This window comes from Macaca fascicularis, chromosome 13 (genome assembly GCF_037993035.2).
Source record: "Macaca fascicularis isolate 582-1 chromosome 13, T2T-MFA8v1.1".
NCBI lineage: Eukaryota > Metazoa > Chordata > Mammalia > Primates > Cercopithecidae > Macaca > Macaca fascicularis.
In genome coordinates, this window is record NC_088387.1 from 23,131,140 (window position 1) to 23,151,302 (window position 20,163).

The 20,163-nt window shown below is 40.1% G+C and overlaps 1 protein-coding gene across 2 annotated transcripts in view; it reads right to left on the minus strand.

Moving 5' to 3' along the window:
* The window catches only part of RMND5A (required for meiotic nuclear division 5 homolog A), a 61,815-nt gene that overhangs the window by 23,986 nt on the left and 17,666 nt on the right, over window positions 1-20,163 (minus strand). For both annotated transcript variants that reach the window (XR_012422076.1, XM_005575364.5), the window contains exons 2-4: window positions 16,766-16,908; window positions 5,215-5,349; window positions 3,665-3,765 (exon numbers count right to left, since the gene is read on the minus strand). Coding sequence is in view for 1 of the 2 variants with exons in the window: in XM_005575364.5 (XP_005575421.1) it covers window positions 3,665-3,765; window positions 5,215-5,349; window positions 16,766-16,908 (379 nt within the window). In the remaining variant the exon portion in view is untranslated. The remainder of the gene's footprint in view (window positions 1-3,664; window positions 3,766-5,214; window positions 5,350-16,765; window positions 16,909-20,163) is intronic.

Genomic DNA, 20,163 nt, shown 5'->3' on the forward strand with positions numbered 1-20,163 from the left:
CAATGGCCTTTAGCCACCTCAATGGTTTTTTTTTTTTTGAGACCGAGTTTCATTGTTGCCCAGGCTGGAGTGCGGTGGCACAATCTTGGCTCACTGCAACCTCTGCCTCCTGGGTTCAAGCGATTCTCCTGCCTCAGCCTTCGTGAGTAGCTGGGATTACAGGCATGTGCCACCAGACCTGGCTAATTTTGTATTTTCAGTAGAGATGGGGTTTCTCCATGTTGGTCAGGCTGGTCTCGAACTCCTGACCTCATATGATTCGCCCACCTCGGCCTCCCGAAGTGCTGGGATTACAGGCATGAGCCACTGTGCCCGGCCTAGCCACCTCAATTTTTTTGGCTGGCTTCTGCCTTTTCACCGCCTAGGCAGCCTGGAGGAATTGCTGCATCCTCTCCTTCCTCTTTTCCCTTGTGAGCTCCATGATATCCTTCCCAGCAAGAACAAATGGGATGCTGCATAACTGGCAGATATCATCCCACTTGTACCTTAACTAGAATTCCCCAAATTGGTATCCCATATCATTCAACTTTTGCTATAAGTTGAATAAAGGGAATTTTCTGTACTTAGTTCATGAAAGATGCTTTGTCAGTATCTGCTCTGCATCCACAAGTAATAGGCAAGGACTGGAAAAATCTGAGTTGTTGTAATGACAATTTCTATTAAATCTTATGTTTTGTATAACTTATGTTTTGTGTAACTCCAATTTTATGGGTTTCAAATCTGTTATCTGGAGGGAAAACAAGATTGTTTGGTCAAATATGAGGAGAAAACGCTGGGTTATACCAAGCTAAATGAGTTTCTTTACTGTAGGATTACTGATGGTACATTTTTACTTCTATTTATTTATTTTTTGAGAGAGGATCCCGCTCTGGAGTGGTGGTGTGGTCTCGGTTTACTGCAGACTCTGCCTCCCGGGCTCAAGTGATCCTCCCATCTCAGTCTCCCGAGTAGCTTAGACTACAGACGTGCACCACCATGCCCAGCTAATTTTTGTATTTTTTTGTAGAGATAGGGTTTTGCTATGTTGCCCAGGCTGGTCTCGAACTCCTAGGCTCAAGCAATCTGCCCACCTCAGCTTCCCAAAGTGCTGGGTTTACAGGTGTGAGCTACTGCACCTGGCTTGATGATATAGTTAATAAGTTAAAGTGAATCTCAAATGAGAATATTGGGGGACTATTATGTGAAGCATTTCTCATATAATATTTTGACTTTTTTTCACAGAGGATCTTCTAGGCCTTAATTGCTTCTCTGTAAGATGACTTACCTCATAGGTTAATATGAGGGTTGACTAAGTTAAGACATGTAAAATGCTTAGAACAATGCTAGGCATATAATAACCACTCAAGAAGAGTTAACTATAATTACCACTACACTCCCTCATGCTGATATTAAACACTATTCCCAGAAACATGAAATGAGAAAATTTTTACTTATGGAGCAAGTCCTCTATTTGCCTGAGGAATTGTCTTAAGGCTACTAATAATAGACAAAGTTTACAGAAATAATCAATATACATAACATGCTTGTCAATAAGAAACATATCTTATATATGCACAAAGTTAAAAAGGGTCTTAGGAAAAGTCTGGAGTACTCTGAAGGCTGAAGTAGCAAATACTATGTGCCAGTGACTATAGATATAGTCATAGTATGTACATGACTAGCACATATGAACAAAGTTTAATGAAAACAAACTAAGAAACGCATAGATAAGTGAATATTACCTTGAATCACAACCCAAGTATTATTTTGCTAATCACTATAAAACAATTGGGAAACCCATTATATGTTTACATGTATGTAGGCTTCCTCGGGCACACTGGCCCATGCCTATAATCCCAGTACTTTGGGCAGCTGAAGCTTCAGGAGGATCACTTGAGGTCAGCAGTTTGAGACCAGCCTGAGCGACATAGAGAAACCCTGTCTCTATAAAATATTTAAAAATTAGCCAGGTGTGGTGGTGCGCACCTGTTGTCTTAGCTACTCACGAGGCCGGAGCAGGAGGATTACTTAAGCCCAGGAGTTTGAGAGGGTACAGTGAGCTATGATCATCCCACTGCACTCCAGCCTGGGTCACGGAGCAAGACTGTCTTTTTGGAAAAAAAAAAAAAAAAAAAAGTAGTTGTTGCCATATTTTGTTTAAGAGGTGTTACAGGTATTTGGTTGAATTTATCTCCCAGATGTGTCACAATCTGAAATTTGCTTAAACAAATTCTGCAAAGGTAATATGCATCTTACACTGCAGTACAGTTCTTAAGTGAGATCTATTATAATTTATACAGGAATTTTACATAAGTTTATACAGGAATTTCTATCTAGTCATCTGGGCTGGTTTTAGAACTATACAAAATTTTCTCAGAACTGAGAAATGGCCGAGTACAGTGGCTCGAGCCTGTAATTCTAGCACTTTGGGAAGCTGAGGTGGGAGAATTGCTAGAGCCCAGGAGTTCAACACCAGCCTGGGTAACATAGTGAGATCCTGTCGCTACAAAAAAAATTTTTTTAAAATTAGCCGGGCCTAACAGCACAGTCCTGTAGTCCCAACTACTCGGGAGGCTAAGGTGGGAGGATCACCTGAGCCTGGGGGGTTGGGGCAGTAGTGAGCCGTGGTTACGCCACTGCACTCCAGTCTGGGTGACAGTGAGACCCTGTCTCAAAAAGAAAAAAGAACTGAGAAATGATCAGAAAGAAAAAACCAAGCTATGAAGAATTAAATGGCTTAGTGGAACTAAATTTTAAGGGAAAAAGTGCACATTTTATAAAAGTCAACTTCCGTAACACTAATGGTTAATTTTTCTGGTTTTAAAATACCAGGATTCTAAAGCTATAATCTCACAACAAATCACTGCTTCTATAATCCAGTTTCTTCCCTTTAGTTTATGAACTATTTATTACAAATAACCTGGTAATCCTCACACTAAAAAATTTTAGGACTGGGGTCAATAAACTATGGCACAGGCCAAATTCAGCCTGCTGCCTGTTTTGTATAGCAGATGGCCAAAAATGGGTTTTTAAATTTTTAAAGGGTTGTAAAATAAAATGAAGAACATGCAACAGAGACCTTATGTGGACTGAAAAGCCTAAAATATTTCCTACTTGGCCCTTTACGGAAAAGTTTGCTGACTCTGCTCTAGAATAATATTTATTAGAGCTTACTCAGCAATTTCAGATAATTCTTATCAATGAGAGGTTCATGGTCAATTATCAAAATCCACAATAATTATGAACAGAGTACCTTTACAAAAATATTTATTCTCTTCATCCACATCACTTAGTTCCAATAACCAATAATTTCTTAGAATGCTAGCATAAAACCCAGCAAAACCCAGCATATTATGGAAGCTTAAATATCAAACTTGCACTGGCTGAACAATAGAGCTTGTTGTAATGCCAGCCCACACAAAGTGGTGGTGTAGCCTGGAAACAGAAAACCCTTTTCTCTCATGGGAATTGAGACCAACTGATAAGTGAAATAAGCTCTAATCATTTTCTCATATTGCACACCCCCCATATTTCACTTAGCCAAAATAAATAATTCTCCTTTGATTTCTCTGAAGTCTACCACAGGTAAGATAAATATATCTAAAAATCTCTAATGTGTTTTCTGATTGAGTTTTCTTACAAAGAGTTCTGAAAGTACTCAAAAGAAAGCAAATTCAATACTCACTCCAGAGCAGGTCTCAGAACTCTGACCTTTAATGCCTCTAATATTCTATTTAACTCCACAAATGGTTCTTTCTGACTTGGGTCTACAGAAAGACCAGATTCCTGAAAAACAGAAAACAAAAAACAAAAAACAGAAAGGACTTTTGTTAGCATTAATCAGGCTAAGGAGCTAGTGATTAAGTATATTCTAGATTGTAAAATATGGGGCAAGCCATTAAAGATAATTCCCTATAGTAGAGACTGATGACTGCCCTCTAGTACCATTCTTCCCCTCTGTTCCACAGTAGAATTCCCAAATTTCAGCAGGGTACATACGCAAATGGAATAAAGCTGGGTATGGCTTTGTAAGACGTTAAGTTCTGACCAATGAAATATAAATATGCACTCTGCCCCTTCCTGGGATACAAAGGTATGGCTGGAGCTTTGGCTGCTATCTTTGGACCCTGAAGACAGGAGACACCCTGGGGATAACCGAGTCACAAGGTGCTAAGTCCCTAAGAGTTTCACGAAGCAGAGTTACCAAACATGCTGTGGACGTCTTACTACCTATTTCTGCGAAGAAAAATACTTCACTTTTGCTTAAGCCACTGTGATTGTGGGTCTTTTGTTACTTAAAAGCAAACAATCCTCAATGACAGTTTGGTGCAGGAAATTACATGGACACACACATACAAAATCCCTATAAGGTACAGAGAAAAACCAAGTTATCACTTATCTGAATTGTTTAAAACAGAAAAGGCTTAGCTTAGAGGTTTGGTTTACAGACTGCTTTTAAACTATTTAATTCTTTTAGTCCTTCATGCTTCTAAACAAAAATGCAACAGCACATGGTGGCTTAGAACGCAGTGTGAAGACATACGAATCAGGGACTGAATCCCAGTTCTTTCACAAAGAACCTGTTAAGGCCTCAGGCAACTTATTTATTCAGACCTTAGATTTTTCATCTGTAGAATGGAAACAATAATTTGTACTTCATGGGATTGCAGCAAGGAATAAAGGCAGGGCTTGGCTTAAGGTAAGCACTCAATATATGGCAGCTGCTACTATTATGACTACATGGCACTGGTAAACTGTTCCAGAGTCCTAACTCATGTGTGATAGAAATAAAAGACAAATGCTGCTAATGTGAGGTAAAAAAATTTTAGTTGGAAATTCATTTGATAAAATTGTTTAAGCTAGGCTAGAACAGAAGAACAAACATCAATGTTTTTGTCCCTTTCCTCTTGTCTGCTATACTAACCTTCTCTATCAAAAAGGGAAATGAAGAAAGAGTATCACTTCTGAGCCCTCTGATTCATGAACTGAGACTCACATTCTGGGACAGGAACAAGAAAAAAATGATTTGGATAACAAGTTCTAGAACTATAATTTTTGCCACTTAAAAAATTCCCAAAAACACTCCTAGTAAAATGAGGTCATCTCTGATAATTTAAATATTAAAAAATCTATCTACAGCTAGAGGAAGACTCAAAACCCCACCCTGCAAATACTGTAAACTCTAAGGAGTTCCCTTGCTTCTTTCTCAAAACCTCCCAGAGGGCACACTGTTACCTGACAGAGCTCCTCGGCTACATCCAGCATTCCTTGTCGAAAGAAGTGCTCCACCATCACCTCATTGAGAAGCCTTTGGCTGTCTGCCTGCCAGCAGCCATCTATTCCCACACTGCTAATGTCAGAATCAAAATTCTGGGAAAAAAAGAGAAAGAGAATCATAAATAGATTATTTTCACCCCACTTAACAGGAAAAAAATGGTCTTTGTTTCAGTCTGAGATACCCCAATAAGTACCCAACTGCAATTTATAGTGTATCACAGGAAGGAATTTTTCCACTGCTCCTTTCTAAAACTTGTCATGCTAGAAGAGTAAATAGGTATATTTTTAGAGAATTTTTTAAAAAGTAGATTTAATAATGGCATCCATGAATAAAATAGAATCAAGCGAATGAACTGATTTCTAGGCATTATATATAGCAATATTTTTAGAGGAATGTAATGATGACCTGTAAAAGCATGCTCACTGCAGCACTGTCTATAATGGGAGGGGAAAAAAGGAGAAAAAACACACATGCCTATCAACATATTAATCCATGGCACATCCCAACAACTGCAGTATTGAGGTTGAAAGTGGTTGTGGGGGGATGGCCAAGTAGTTAAGACAGTGGTTTATGTACACCTCTGGGTTTGCCTGTGAGTTATATATGCATGGTCCCGACTAGAAACAGCATACTACAGATTTTGAAAACTGAACTAGGGAATAGACCTAATTCCTAGGTATCATATTGGTTACCAGGTGGTACACATACAGGACAAATCTAAATAACTGTAATGGCTTTAGAAACAAAACTAACATTGAAACCACAACCCAGAAAAGACTGGCTAGAACTTGTGGCCTGAATCCAACAAGGTTGATTGCCTGCTAAACCAAAAATACCAATATTCTCCACAGAACTGAAATAAGACCTAGGGTACTATAACACATATTCAAAATGTTCAAGATACTGCAAAATTACTTGGCATACCAAGAATCAAGAAAATCTCAACTCACATGGAAAAAGATGATCGACAGACGCCAATGCCAACACGACAGAGATGGTGGAACCACCTAAAACTTTAGAGCAGTTATTATAAAAATACAATCAATCTTGAAACAAAGGGAGTGACTTAGCAAGGAAAAAGAAGATACAGTAACCAAAATAAAAAATTCACTGGATGGACTCAACAGCAGAAGCAAAGTGGCAGTGCAAAAAGTCAGTGAAGATCAACAGAAATCATCCAATCTGAACACCAGAAAACAAAACAAAACAAAACAAAAACAGAGCGTCAGGGACCTGTGGGAAAATTGTAAAAGATCTAACATGTGTGTCATCAGAATACAAGGAGAAGAGAAACAGTACGGTATAGAAAAAACCAGTTAAAGAGTATTTCCCAAGTTTAGCAAAAGACATAAATACAGATTCTAGAAGCTCAGTGAACTCCAACATGGACAAATTCAAAGAAATCTGACCCAAACATCTCACATTCAAACTGTTAAAACTAAAGATAAAGGAAAAAATCTTGCAGGCAGCCAGAGAAAAGTGACATGTTACTTACAGGGGAACCATGATTCAAATGACTACAGATTTCTCAACAGAAACTATGGAGGCCAGAAAGAAGTGGCATGATTGTCAAGTACTGAAAGAAAAGAACTGTCATCCTAGAATTCTACTTCCAGTGAAAATGTCCTTCAGGAATGAAGATGAAATAAAGACAGTCTCAGATGGAGGGAAACTGAATTTACTGCCATCAGACTTGCTCTAAAAGCATTGCTAAAGTCTTCAGACAGAAGAAATGACAACAGAAGGAACATGAAATATCAAGAGTGAAAGAAGAGCAAATGTACATCACAGTGTGAAAGCTTTCCCTGACTAATTCAGCACCCTTTATCTTTCATAGGCATTGCTCCCTAATAAATGTTTTGCATTTCTTTTTAAAAACGTATAAACTTGGCCAGGCGCAGTGACTCACGCCTGTAATCCCAGAACTTTGGGAGGCCGAGGTGGGCAGATCACGAGGTCAGAAGATCGAGACCATCCTGGCAAACACGGTGAAATCCCGTCTGTACTAAAAATAAAAAAAAATTAGCTGGGCGTGGTGGCGGGCACCTGTAGTCCCAGCTTCTTGGGAGGCTGAGGCAGGAGAATGGCGTGAACCCTGGAGGCGGCGGAGCTTGCAGTGAGCGGAAATCGTGCCACTGCACTCCAGCCTGGGCGACAGAGCGAGACTGTCTCAAAAAAAACAAAACAAAACAAAACAAAAACAAAAAAAAAACTTAACTAGACAAGGCTATTTAGATTTAACGAAAATTGCAATCCTAGTCAACCACTGCTTAAATATACAGTCCAACGAATATGGGATTATTTTATATGACATACAAGAACAGACAGTAAGTAACTAGTAACAGCAACTGCAAACAACCCACTATTTACAATCACAATGCAGGAGTGCCCTTCTCCAAAATTAAGCACACTTTTCTCCCTATAAAGAGCTATCTACCCTATTTCTAGACGTGAAAACAGTAGCCTAAAACTGAATACATACATTAAGGTTTGGAATCACTCAAGACAAAACAAACATAAAAACCCAACAGTACTGTCAGTCTTAATTTTTATTCATTTTCTTTTCACAGACATTTTTCTTAGCCAAGTACTTAACCTAAAGAATAGAAATAATTGGGCGGGCATGGTGGCTCACTCCTGTAATCCCAGCACTTTGGGAGGCCAATGTCGGAGGATCACCTGAGGTCAGGAGTCAACATGGTGAAACCTCGTCTCTACTAAAAATACAAAATTAGCTGGGCGTGGTGGCGGGTGCCTGTGATCCCATCTACTTGGGAGGGTGAGGAAGGAGAATCGCTTGAACCCAGGGAGGTAGAGGTTGCAGTGAGCCGATATCATGCCATTGCACTCCAGCCTGAGAGACAGAGCAAGACTCCATCTCAAAAAAAAAAAAAAAAAAAAAAAAAAAGAAATAATACAAAGTACCTAGATGCTAAAGCAACAGCATCCATGCACATAATGAAAAAACTGTTACCTAGCACACACAACTGCTTGTATAAGATTATCATGTTTAATTTCTATTGATCAGATTCTGCCTGTTGAGAGCTAATTTTATAATAGTTCATCATTTTTTAAAAGTAACTTATTTTATTTTATCTTTATGCTGTCTATAACAACTAGAACACTGGAGGTGGTACTACTTTCTGCCTCTTCTGGAGTAGAGGCTCAGAGGCTGATCAATGTTATTCTCTCCCAAATTCTACTTCCCAAAGGGCCATTCAGAAGCATAAAGGAATGGGTTTCTAAAGATCTGAAGATGACAATTTATTACAAACTCAGGAACCTGCCTATAACTCTCTAAATGTCTAAATGCACAGTATAAGCAAAGAATCAAGAGATTAATTAAGAAAGTTCTCTCACTATCTTATCAACTGCATTAAATCCAAATACAACCTTCAGGTTTCGACTTATTCATTTAATGATTTTTCCCCAAACAACAAATTTATTAGTACCTATTCCTTAGGAAAAAATAAAATAAAACAACTCTGGAAAACACGCTGGTCAGCTCAAAGCACAGATCACGTTGAAACAATTTTATCTGGTAATATATATATGTTAGCTCAGAATTTTAAAAGCTACCATCTGACAGTATCTGCTCAGATCAAACAAAATAATCCCTTGAATTCTTTCCTTAATATACATATTAAAAGTAAGTATTGATCACCTAAAAAATTACAAAAAGAGTCTAATATTTAAACAGTTTTCTCTGGGTTTGCTACAAAGTTTTACAACGATGCCCTATGTGTACCTCCATTTTCTTAAGGCTTACTATGGTCACTACCTACATAGATAAGAAAAGTCAAACACCCTTACACTCAAAATCTCTCTAACTACATTCAAGCTTGTAACTTATTTGCTGCTCTTGGAAAAGAAGCATGAGCAATGCATTCGATTGTTTTCTGGACACTTCTGAGCTCCCTTCTACCATTCTGATTTTCCAGTATAAACTACTGAGGTAGATAAGTAAACTTCCATAGCTTATTTTCTGGTCACATGCATTAAAAATTAAAGCTAAGATTATAAAATATACAGAGGTTGAGGCAATGCAATACAGAGTCAAACTCCTTTTGTTATAACTGCAGGTTCTTACTCACTGTTGCACTAGAGCTTGCATTAGTTCCAGCTTCTGTTGCTAGGTAACCAAACTCGTTTGCATGGCTGTCCAGAAAATCCACAGCACTGCAAACCACCCAAGAAGTGGCTAATGAAGAGAAATACCATCTATAATTAACATCTTCTGTCTTACTATACTTTTTCTTTTCATATTTTTTAAGCAAAGAAAAGCTTTGGCATCCTGTTCTTAATTGGGAAGAAAGGATCCAAACAAGAACCAAACGCAAAAAAGCACACATCCAAGGGTGTGTCCATCCGGAGAGGATGTTCTGACTTGGAAGGAGAAATCCAGGACATACTAAATCTAGAAGCTGAGGCAGAAGAGGAGTAAATAACTTTGATACAACATCATTATGAAATTGTGAGATCTAAACAGGCCACCCTACCTGTTTGGCCATATCATGAACATACAAATCAGTCAGAAATGGCTTTCACTGTTTACCATCAAAAACCAATCCGTTTCTCAAATATATTTTATAAAATTATAATGACTGAGCAGACAGTGGTAACAATATACAGTAAAACTCAGTATTTAATTCCTAAGTGCCAATTCCCTAATAGCATTAACATGTATTTTGAAACTTCTCCATCTACTTTGAAGAAAAATTAGTGTATGAACCAATAATGTGCTATTGTTGCACCTACCAGGAACTAATTTCCCTTTTAAGCATCCAGTTAATCTGGTTTAGCAGTGAGAGGTAGACAGCAAAGGATACTTAACAGAGTAAGAAGACCTGGATTCTGGTTCCCCTCAGACTAACAGACGATACCTACTTTGCATACAAACCACACAAGATTAGTATTCAGAAGAGTTTGAAACAAACACACATCTCTCAATAAGAAAGACAACAGAAAAAGGCCGGGCGCGGTGGCTCAAGCCTGTAATCACAGCACTTTGGGAGGCCGAGACGGGCGGATCACGAGGTCAGGAGATCGAGACCATCCTGGCTAACACGGTGAAACCCCGTCTCTACTAAAAAATACAAAAAACTAGCCGGGCGAGGTGGCGGGCGCCTGTAGTCCCAGCTACTCGGGAGGCTGAGGCAGGAGAACGGGCGTGATCCCGGGAGGCGGAGCTTGCAGTGAGCTGAGATCTGGCCACTGCACTCCAGCCTGGGCGACAGAGCGGGACTCCGTCTCAAAAAAAAAAAAAAAAAAAAAAGAAAGACAACAGAAAAAATGGACAGAACATGAAATACACAAATAGGAAATTCCTAATGTTAAACATGAAAAGATGCCCCACCTTCAAGATGGTCAAAGAAAGGCAAAATTAGTACAACTAGATACTACTTCACACCCATCTGATTAATCTTTAAACATCTGAAGTCTGATTATACCAGGTGTAGGTGAGAAATGAGGAAGCAGGAAGTGTTGTTATATGTGTTTGGTAGGGCTGTAAATTGGTATAAACCCTTCAGGGGAAAATTTTACAATACCTAGTAAAGCTAATAATGAGGCACCTGTCCTATGACGAAATAACCCATTTTGAGGCATATACCAGATAGCAGTGCTTTCCAAAGCAAGGGCTGGAAAATGAACTTTGTAGTGTGTCATAATCAGCATTTTGTAGATGCATTTTTTGACGCAGACATTCCATATTCTCCTCACGGTATTTCTACCTCTTCTTTGGTTATCAACATTAAGAGAATGGTAGATTCACACTGTTATGTTATTACTTTATTTAAAAAAGTGAGGGAGTAATGTGCCAAACCACTCTGCCAGGCCTTCTGTCACATTTGCATCCCTATTCCTCCACTATTAGTTATCTGCCTTTCTGTGGCTATTTTATTAATTCTCCCAAGTATGACATGTATCTCTTACCATTCTATGGAAAGGAGAGAAATTCATGTGTAGAGTGGGTGCCCTCAGGGCACTAGGGATGAATTCTCTCAAGAACCTCCAGTTGAGAAAGGTTCCTCTAAATGTTAAAATCTGGGTTTTTAATCCCAGCTCTGTGACTTCAGGCAGGTTCCTTACACATCTAAGTTTTCACATCTGTATCTAGAGACAATAATCTCAACCTTACAAGTGTTTGGTGAAGATTAAGGTAAATAATGTACATGAAAACCTCTATGAGTATCCATCCATCAGTAAACCTTTAATACACAGTAGCTGAATCTGAGAGCCAGGCCAAACCTAACCAAACGTGAATCTGAGAGCCAGGTTGCCACCAAACCTTCTGCTTCTGTATTTAAAAAATCCTTATTAGAAAATATAAATAAAAACAAATACACAAAAGCATACAGAGATAGTAATATTCATTAATTTAAAAGCACTTAAATGCAAATTGCAGACTGTATTAGCTAGCACAGTTTAATGGATATTAAGTCCTTCTGTCCCTCTCTACCCAACATACATACCTTGTTTACCACACACATACCTACATAAAAGTCAGTTCTGGACTGCTCACCCAGAACTATCTTAAAATATTCTATATGTCATTTTTTTTATACCATTATTCCATTCACTCCTTAATACGTCAGCATTTTGCCTCACCAATGTAGATACTCCACCCAGTGGCAAAATATATGTTTAGACAATGAGGTTTAAAATTTTTTTTAACTATTATGTTCCCCTTCAACATTACCAGTTCTGCAATGGCCTCAGTGATTTCCTATTATAGCACAGTATTTAAGAACAAATTCTTGAGTGAAAACTTTTTCCAAACCTTGATCCACCACTTTCAAATTATATACCTGGGGTATGCTATTTGCTATCATTGAGTCTCAGTTTCCTCATATATAAAATGGGAATAATACCCCTGCATCATGGGATATAAATGTATGTAAAGCACTTAGCTCAGTATCTGGAACACGGTCAACACTCAATATATGATAGCCATTATGCACCTACTTATGACTACTACTTAGTCTGTTTTCATCCTATTTAATGAGGTCAAATTAACCCTCAACTGCTTTCATCATCTCATCAAATCCACACCTCTTAGGCCTTCCATCATTTGCCTTTCCCTATTACCAACAGGAGCACTCACTCTAATCAAGTCAATCTTGAAGCATCTTAAACATGAGTCAGGCATATTCTCACAGTTGCTATTTTGCCCTTTTCCAGTCTCAAGGAAAAATTTCATCTCACTGTTCTGCTGCTCTAAATCTTACCCATTCTTCCAAGCCAAATGTAAGATAGCAATTACCTTTACTTTATAATAAGCAGTGTCTATTCCAGCAAACTTCTTTCATGTAGCCTAAGAATTTTTCCAGTTATTTTATGTATACAAAACACCAATCTTATAAGGGACATGTACTATGTGGTCAACTTTTAATTATACCACATCAGATTTTATATATTAAAATCTTTAGTACTATTTAACACATATGCACACATACCTAGAAGTCTAAAGCAATAATCATTTTTGTTGACTTTTCTTAGGAAGTAAACTTTAGAAGTCAATTGACTAAATAAAATACTGAATAAAATACCCTAAACTGGACTGAATTCTAGATTACCTAAAAATGGGAGAGGAAATTAAGAACAGCCCAATACATTATCTTTACTAAAAAAAAAAAAAAAAAAAAAATTGTCACAGAGCAAATATTATTTATTTAAAATAAATAATGGGCCAGGCACAGTGGCTCACACCAATAATCCCAACACTGGGAGGCCAAGGTGGGAGGACCGCTTGAGGCCAGGAGTTCAAGACTAGCCTGGGCAACACTGCAAGACCACATCTCTACGCAAAAATGAAAAAAAATTAACTGGGCATGGTAGCAAGCGCATGTAGGCCCAGCTACTTGGCTGGGACTGGGATGCTGAGGTGGGAGGACCAGTTAAGCCCAGGGAAGTCAAGGCTGCAGCGAGCTGTAATGCTGCCACTGCACTCCAGCCTAGGCAACAGAGCGAGATGCGGTTCATAATAATTAAAAGCCAAACAATATCTTGGCTAACACCACCAGAAGCTTCTATTCTGCTTACATTTTCAGAGACATGATGTAGGGAACTTTACAATGTAACTATTAAAATATAAAAGAAAAAATACCATTGAGCATGACTAAAATGTACTGTTTCTCACTCAAAATCAGCCTGCTCATAAAGGAGCCACTGGCTTCTTTGTCCTCATCCTGTGAGGGTGGGAGCACGTGTTCATAAAGTGGTACGCATAGGCTGATGGACATTCCAGTTTATTACTCAGGTCTGTTTGGTGTGGTTCTTGAAAGTCTTGTGCCACAGTGGATTCAGCTTTATCCTGTTTGGTCACCACCAATTCAGGTCCACCCAGCCTTTACAACAGGCTGCCCAGAGCTTACACAACTACCAGGTTCAAATTCAAAGAGCTCCTGGAGGACTTAACAAGTCAATGGAGTCTTATGTGACACAACCTACACGGAATTCCTCATGTATGCGAGAAGCCCATTCACAATGTCTAGGTACTTCTATTGGGGAAATAGCTTCCTCTTCAGCTGAGGCCAAGTAGATGCCAAAAATATGGGGAGAAAGTATACTGAAAGATATTAGGGAACTGAGTTAAAAGATCCAGGCTTTCCTCTGTGGTGGTAGACTACAGTACCACAAACACTATTCAGTGTCAACTAAATAATATAGTATGTATGTATGTATGTATGTATGTATTGAGATGGAGTCTCGCTCTGTTGCCCAGGCTGGAGTGCAGTGGTGCAATCTCGACTCACTGCAACCTCCACCTCCCGGGTTCAAGTGATTCTCCTGCCTCAGCCTCCCGAGTAACTGGAATTAGAGGAATGTGCCTAATTTTTTTGTATTTTTAGTAGAGATGGGGGCTTGCCATGTTGGCCAAGCTGGTCTTGAACTCCTGACCTCAGATGATCTGCCTGCCTCGGCCTCCCAAAGTGCTGGGATTACAAGTGTGAGCCATCATGCCCTGCAGACTAAATAATACAGTTTCATATGATGGATGAGAAGAATCCAGAATCCAGGTCACCTAGAACCAAAACTACTTTCACAGGAACATAAAACAATTTTTGGGGCTGGGCACTACTCAGGAGGCTGAGGCAGGAGAATCGCTTGAAACTGGGAGGCAGAGTTTGCAGTGAGCTGAGATCGTGCCACTGCACTCCAGCTTGGGCAAAAGAGTGAGAGTCCATCTCAAAAAAAACAAACAAAAACACCCCAATTTTTTGAAAGAAACTGTAAAAGATTTACTTGAAAAAGTCCTTATAACTTCCAAGGGCATGAAAAATAATGTCCTCAAAAGAGCAACAAGTAAATTAAAAATACGTAATTAGGAATCTTCACCTCGAACACATCCCCCTGCCCAAATAAGCCAGAATGTAGATTATTCATGATAAATGTGTTTCCTTGATATCCATTCCCAATAAGATACTTCCATTTTTGGCACCAAGTACATCCAGACAATGTTTTGCCTTAAAGATTAGTCAAAATATCTGACAACCCTTATGAATATCTATAAAGACCTGCTAGATCTGGAGTAAGACATGCTCAGCCAGGCACCAGGAGAAGTAGGACAAGAGCAAAAGAAGGTTCTGATAATCATGACAGGACAACAAACATAAACTAGGAAACGGGGACATATATGGTCACCCTACAAGCTGCAGAAAGCATAATTGGTGAATTGTTTGCCCAACTGCTCCAGATCTTAGTCAATAGCCCACACGCTACAATTATAGTTGCTGAGCCCATCCCCCCTTATTCCAAGAATCTCTGATTGGCTGCCTTGGAAGCTTTAGCTCTTCTCACTGTCACAGCACCTTTGGTTCTACTGTCCAAATGCTGACCCTCTGTTATAACTGCAAGCAGACTGGTGGTCATGCAGATGTCCCCAGGAACTTATTGGGGTTCTCTCTGAACTTTGAGCCATTAGAATCACCAGGATGCCTTGGTCACTGTCAACATCAAAATCTGAATCTTCTTAGACACCATAAGTAGTTACTGTACCTCTAGAGGAACAGAGGGTTCTTCACCCACAGTGATTTAAGACCATCTCTAAAGTGCCCCATCACATTCTAGAAGGATACAGCTGCTGGAAGAAAATGAAGTGTCCCACCACCACTCCCATAGTTCTTAAGCTCACACACACCAACAACCATTCCAGGAACCAACTGAAGACTTCAAGTATCATAGTACCAAATAGGGTTGATGTCAAACCCACTTTTAAAATTGTGTTCACTCTCTTGGAGTTACCGAACAGGCTTCCCAACCTCAAAACCATTTCAGAGAATACTCACTGCCTTCCCAGACTTTGCTGGTGACTGCCATCACTGATGTAACAATGTGGCTGGAACCCTGTGGCTGCCAAAACCAACCTTTGACTCTTTGGCCGAGTCATACCCCTCACACCACTATGGGAGTGGTGAGAACTTTCTGAAAGGTCACGAACACTTCTGTAAGCCACGACTACCAAAACAAGTCCTCTGAGCCCCTGCCACTCACGGTCTTGTCATACCACACCTACCAGTGAACAGTAATGCCTTATAAGCATATAGTCCTGACTCAAACAGCATCAAGCCTGGCCTTTTCACGGGATAATTTCTAACAGCTGGGTCTACCCATGAGTTACACGAACCACTCTTCAGATTCAATGAGCTTCTATTACCTCTGTTACAACTATCACTCTTGTGAGTACAGACTAAGTAACTCATAGGACTGTTTAGAAGATGCCTTTGCTACAAAGGGCACTCCTCAGAAGTTCTTCCTACCCTCCCAGCAGTTTACGATGTGTGACCAGTCACAATCTCCCCTATGTCTGAAGTAGTCAGAGGTATCACACAGTAACCTTGCGCTACTTCTCTTAGGCCCCAATAGGACTATGAACTCCATGAATAAAATCCGCCAGTACTAAAAATGATAACTGCTTATAAATCAACCACCAGGTCAAAGATGGCTTACTAAAAAAATGTCACAAGAAAAAAAACATCAAATAAAAGTGACCAGCCTCACTGCCTAGCAACCAACCCACTCACTCATTCACACAGAAGGCAAAATTCAAAAGTAGCTGGGAATGCTCATAGGAAGATAACAGTTGGGATGATGCAGGGGAGACTGATACAAGGCTGTTATTCTAATCATCCCATAACAGGGACAGAGTCACAGCTAGGGAATTATTCAGGAATTAGCAGAAGTTACTCCTGGTAAACAAACTCCCACATGTTGGGTTAAAATTTCTTTGGAACTTTATTCATCATGACCCTAGGAGCTCTAGTCATGTATTCAAACGGATAAACAACAAAGCTATAAAAGCAGAGAGTTTTAATTTTGTTTTTATTTTTTAAATAATAGCAACAGGGAACCTGAGTAAGAATAACATGGTAAAACAAGACCTGCAAAAGTTATCAAAAGCAAACATGACAGGAGTAGCACACTTTGTGAAAGCTAGTGTTATCAAAGTACTGACAGAAGAAAGAGAATGAAGCTAAAAAATACAAAACACTTCCTTCAATACCATACCTTATCAATGGCTTTTCCAACCCGAGAAACACTGCTGTGGATGTCTTTGTGGTCCGAGGCCAATTTTTGAACAGTATCCTTTATTCTTTTACAGCACTGTGTCAAAACAAGTGAAAGTGTCCCTGATAATTCAGCATCTTGGCCTATTAAAAAAGGAAGAAAAAAAAAGAAAGATTGGTTACTCACTAAAACAAACCCAAAAATGGCAAGTTTCTAATGGGCCTTTTGGACCACAAAAGATGGAAGAAAAGTGAAGAAAACTCAGTATCTGCTTTGAAGCTGATGGTCACATTCACAGATGTGATTTTTCAAATGGATACTAAGAAAGATATAACTTTTTTTATTTTGGGAAATAAGAAAATTTTACTGTGAAAGTAATCATTTTTACCATTACAAAAACCAGCACAGACTGTGAATAATACTGTCAAGGCACTATTATTTTTGAGAAAATAAGTCTAAGTGAATAAACTCACTTATTAAACCCAGTTACACTGTTCAAGTCATTCTCAAAACGTTCTGATTGTTACTAAATTTCCTCAACAGAGATGATTTAGTGCAAACACATCATATTCCATATAAAGAAGTAGAAGAAAACAAACTTCCCTGGATACCACCATGTGCGGAAAAGAGTTAACACAGCAGGTCATAGACTGCTACCCTTAGAGAGTCCTGCTTACAAAGTCGCCTCTTGGCTGACATATAGAAACTTGGGAGTTTGGGAGTGTTCCCATCACTCCCTAACTCAGTGTTCCCCCTACCTTTTTGGCACTAGGGACCAGTTTCGTGGAAGACATTTCTTCCATGGACGAGGGCTGGGTGGGATGGTTTCAGGATGAAACCGTTCCACCTCAGATCAGGCATTAGTTAGATTCTCATAAGGAGCACGCGCGCCAGATCCCTCGAATGTGCAGTTTACAACAGGGTTCATGCTCCTATGAGAATCTAATGTTGCCACTGATCTGGCGGCAGGTGGGGCTCAGGCGGTAATGCTCGTTCACCGCCACCTGCCCCCTCCTGTGCGCGGCCTGATTCCTAACAGGCCACGGAGGGGTACTGGTCCATACCCGGGGGTTTGGGGACCCCTGCCCTAGCTGAAAAGAATGGCTCATTGTGCCTAAACTGTTGTACAGTGTGGTTTATGGTGAACATCTGCTTTCCTTCTGGGAACCTAGAATTTTGATACCTGCTGGGCAGTGAGTACCTGGCTTTCTCCTGGCTTGGAGAAAGCTTCCAACAGTCCTCTCCCAGTGAAGTCACACGGAACATGCTTAATTCCTGCAGCCATGGGTTGTGAGAAGTGTTAAGGGTTGCCTACCAGGGAAACTCATTAGAAGCTCAGTGCCCAGGATTTTTATTGGGGGCTGGTCACCAAGGCACCCACTGCCTAACTCTGGACTGCCTAACTTTGGACTTTTGCCCCATGAATCTTTTCCCTTTAGTGGTTTTGCTTTGCACCCTTTTGCTGTAATAAATTTTAGCTAAGATTATATGCTGAATTGTGTGAATTCTTTTAATGAATCACTGGAACCTAAAGGTGGGTTGGAAGACCCCTGACACACATGATCAACCAAAAGTTACTACAGTTTACATCCTTTCCCTGAGCTACCTCCCTCCAAATTTTGTTCCTACAGCGGGAAAAAAAGAGGAAAAGGGAGAAAAAGAGACAGATAAAACAAATCCAGTTATGGTATTTGTCATTTATCTCTATATCTACATATTCCCACCTGTAAGCAACAGGCCTGGTTTCTGAAATGCTAACCAACATTATATAGCAGAGGTTCTTGAATTTTAATTTACTTCAGAATCACTTAAAGTTAAAACAAAGTAGCTGGACCCTATCCCCAGAGTTTCTCATTCAGTAGGTCTGGGATGGGACCTGAGAATTTGAACAAGGAGCCCAAGAGTACAACAGCCCTAGGATGCCCACTCATTTAACCAATATTTATTGAGCACTCATTATATGTGACAGGTACAGCAGTGAAACAAAATAACCAAAAATCCCTTCCCAAGAACTTAACTTCTGGCAAGAGACATAACACACAAAATAAGCAAACTATAAATGATGACAAAAGATGATACATGCTACCTGGGGGAAAAAAGCAGGGTAAGAGACATGGGGAGCATGTATGAGTGGAGCAACCGCAACTTTAAAACAGTGCTGGCATGGTAGGCTTTACTGAGTAGATGACACTGGAGCCAAGACTTGAAAAAAGTGAAGGAACTACCTACCATGTGGCTGGCTGCTTTGGGGAAAGCATGCCAGCCTGAGGGGAGAAAAGCCCTATTGCAAAATACACCTAGACTATTCAAACAACAAAGAGGCCAGCATGTCAAAAGTGGATTTCTGGCCAAGGAAAATAGAAGAGGTCCAAGAGATAATGGTCCTGGTTTGGTAGGATCTTTGGCATTTTAAAGACTTAACGCTTTTACGTTGACTGAAAGGGACCACTGCAAGGTTTTGAGCAGAGAAGGCATATAAACTAACAAAAAAAATTTTGGGGGGGTTTTTGTTTGTTTGTTTGTTTTGAGACAGGGTCTCGTTCTGTTGCCCATACTGGAGTGCAGAGGCACAATCTGGGCTCACTGCAACCTCTGCCTCCCGAGCTCAAGCAATCCTCCCACCTCAGCCTCACAAGTAGCTTGGATGACAGGCACCTGCCACCACACCAGATAATTTTTGTATTTTTTGCAGAGACAGGGCTTCACTATGCTGCCCAGGCTGGTCTCAAACTTCTGTGCTCAAGCAATCCTCCTGCCTTGGCCTCCCAAATTACATAGATTACAGGCATGAGCCACCATGCCTGGCCGATAAAACATTTTCATATGGTCAGTCTAACTGGCAACAAGAGTACCAGAACTGAGCAGGAAAATAAGAGGCTGTGGCAGCAATCTAGATGAGAAATACCACTGGCTCAGTCCAGGATTTCGTGACTGGACATGAGGGAAGAAAAGGACTCACAGATGTCTCCAAGGATTCTAGCCTGGGTCAACTAGAAAGATGGGGTTGTCTTCAATTAAAACAAAAAACAAATCAGCACTTTGGGAGGCCAAGGCAGGAGGATCACTTGAGCACAGGAGTTTGAAACCAACCTTGGGCAACAGAGTCAGACCCTGTCTCTATAAAACATACAAAAATTAGCTGGGCATGGTGGCACACGACTTTGGTCCCAGCAACTTGGGAAGCTGAGGCGGGAGCATCACTTGAGACTGGGACATCTAGGCTGCAGGGAGCTACAGCACTTCACTCCAGCCTGAGTGACAGAGCCAGACCTCAACTCCCCATCCTGCCAAAAAAGAATAAAGGCTGAGCAGGTACGAGGGATGAGGAGAGAGAGAAAGTTCAGTTTGGGGCTTGTGAAGTTTGAGACGTTGAGTAGGCACCTCGGTGCATAAGTGGA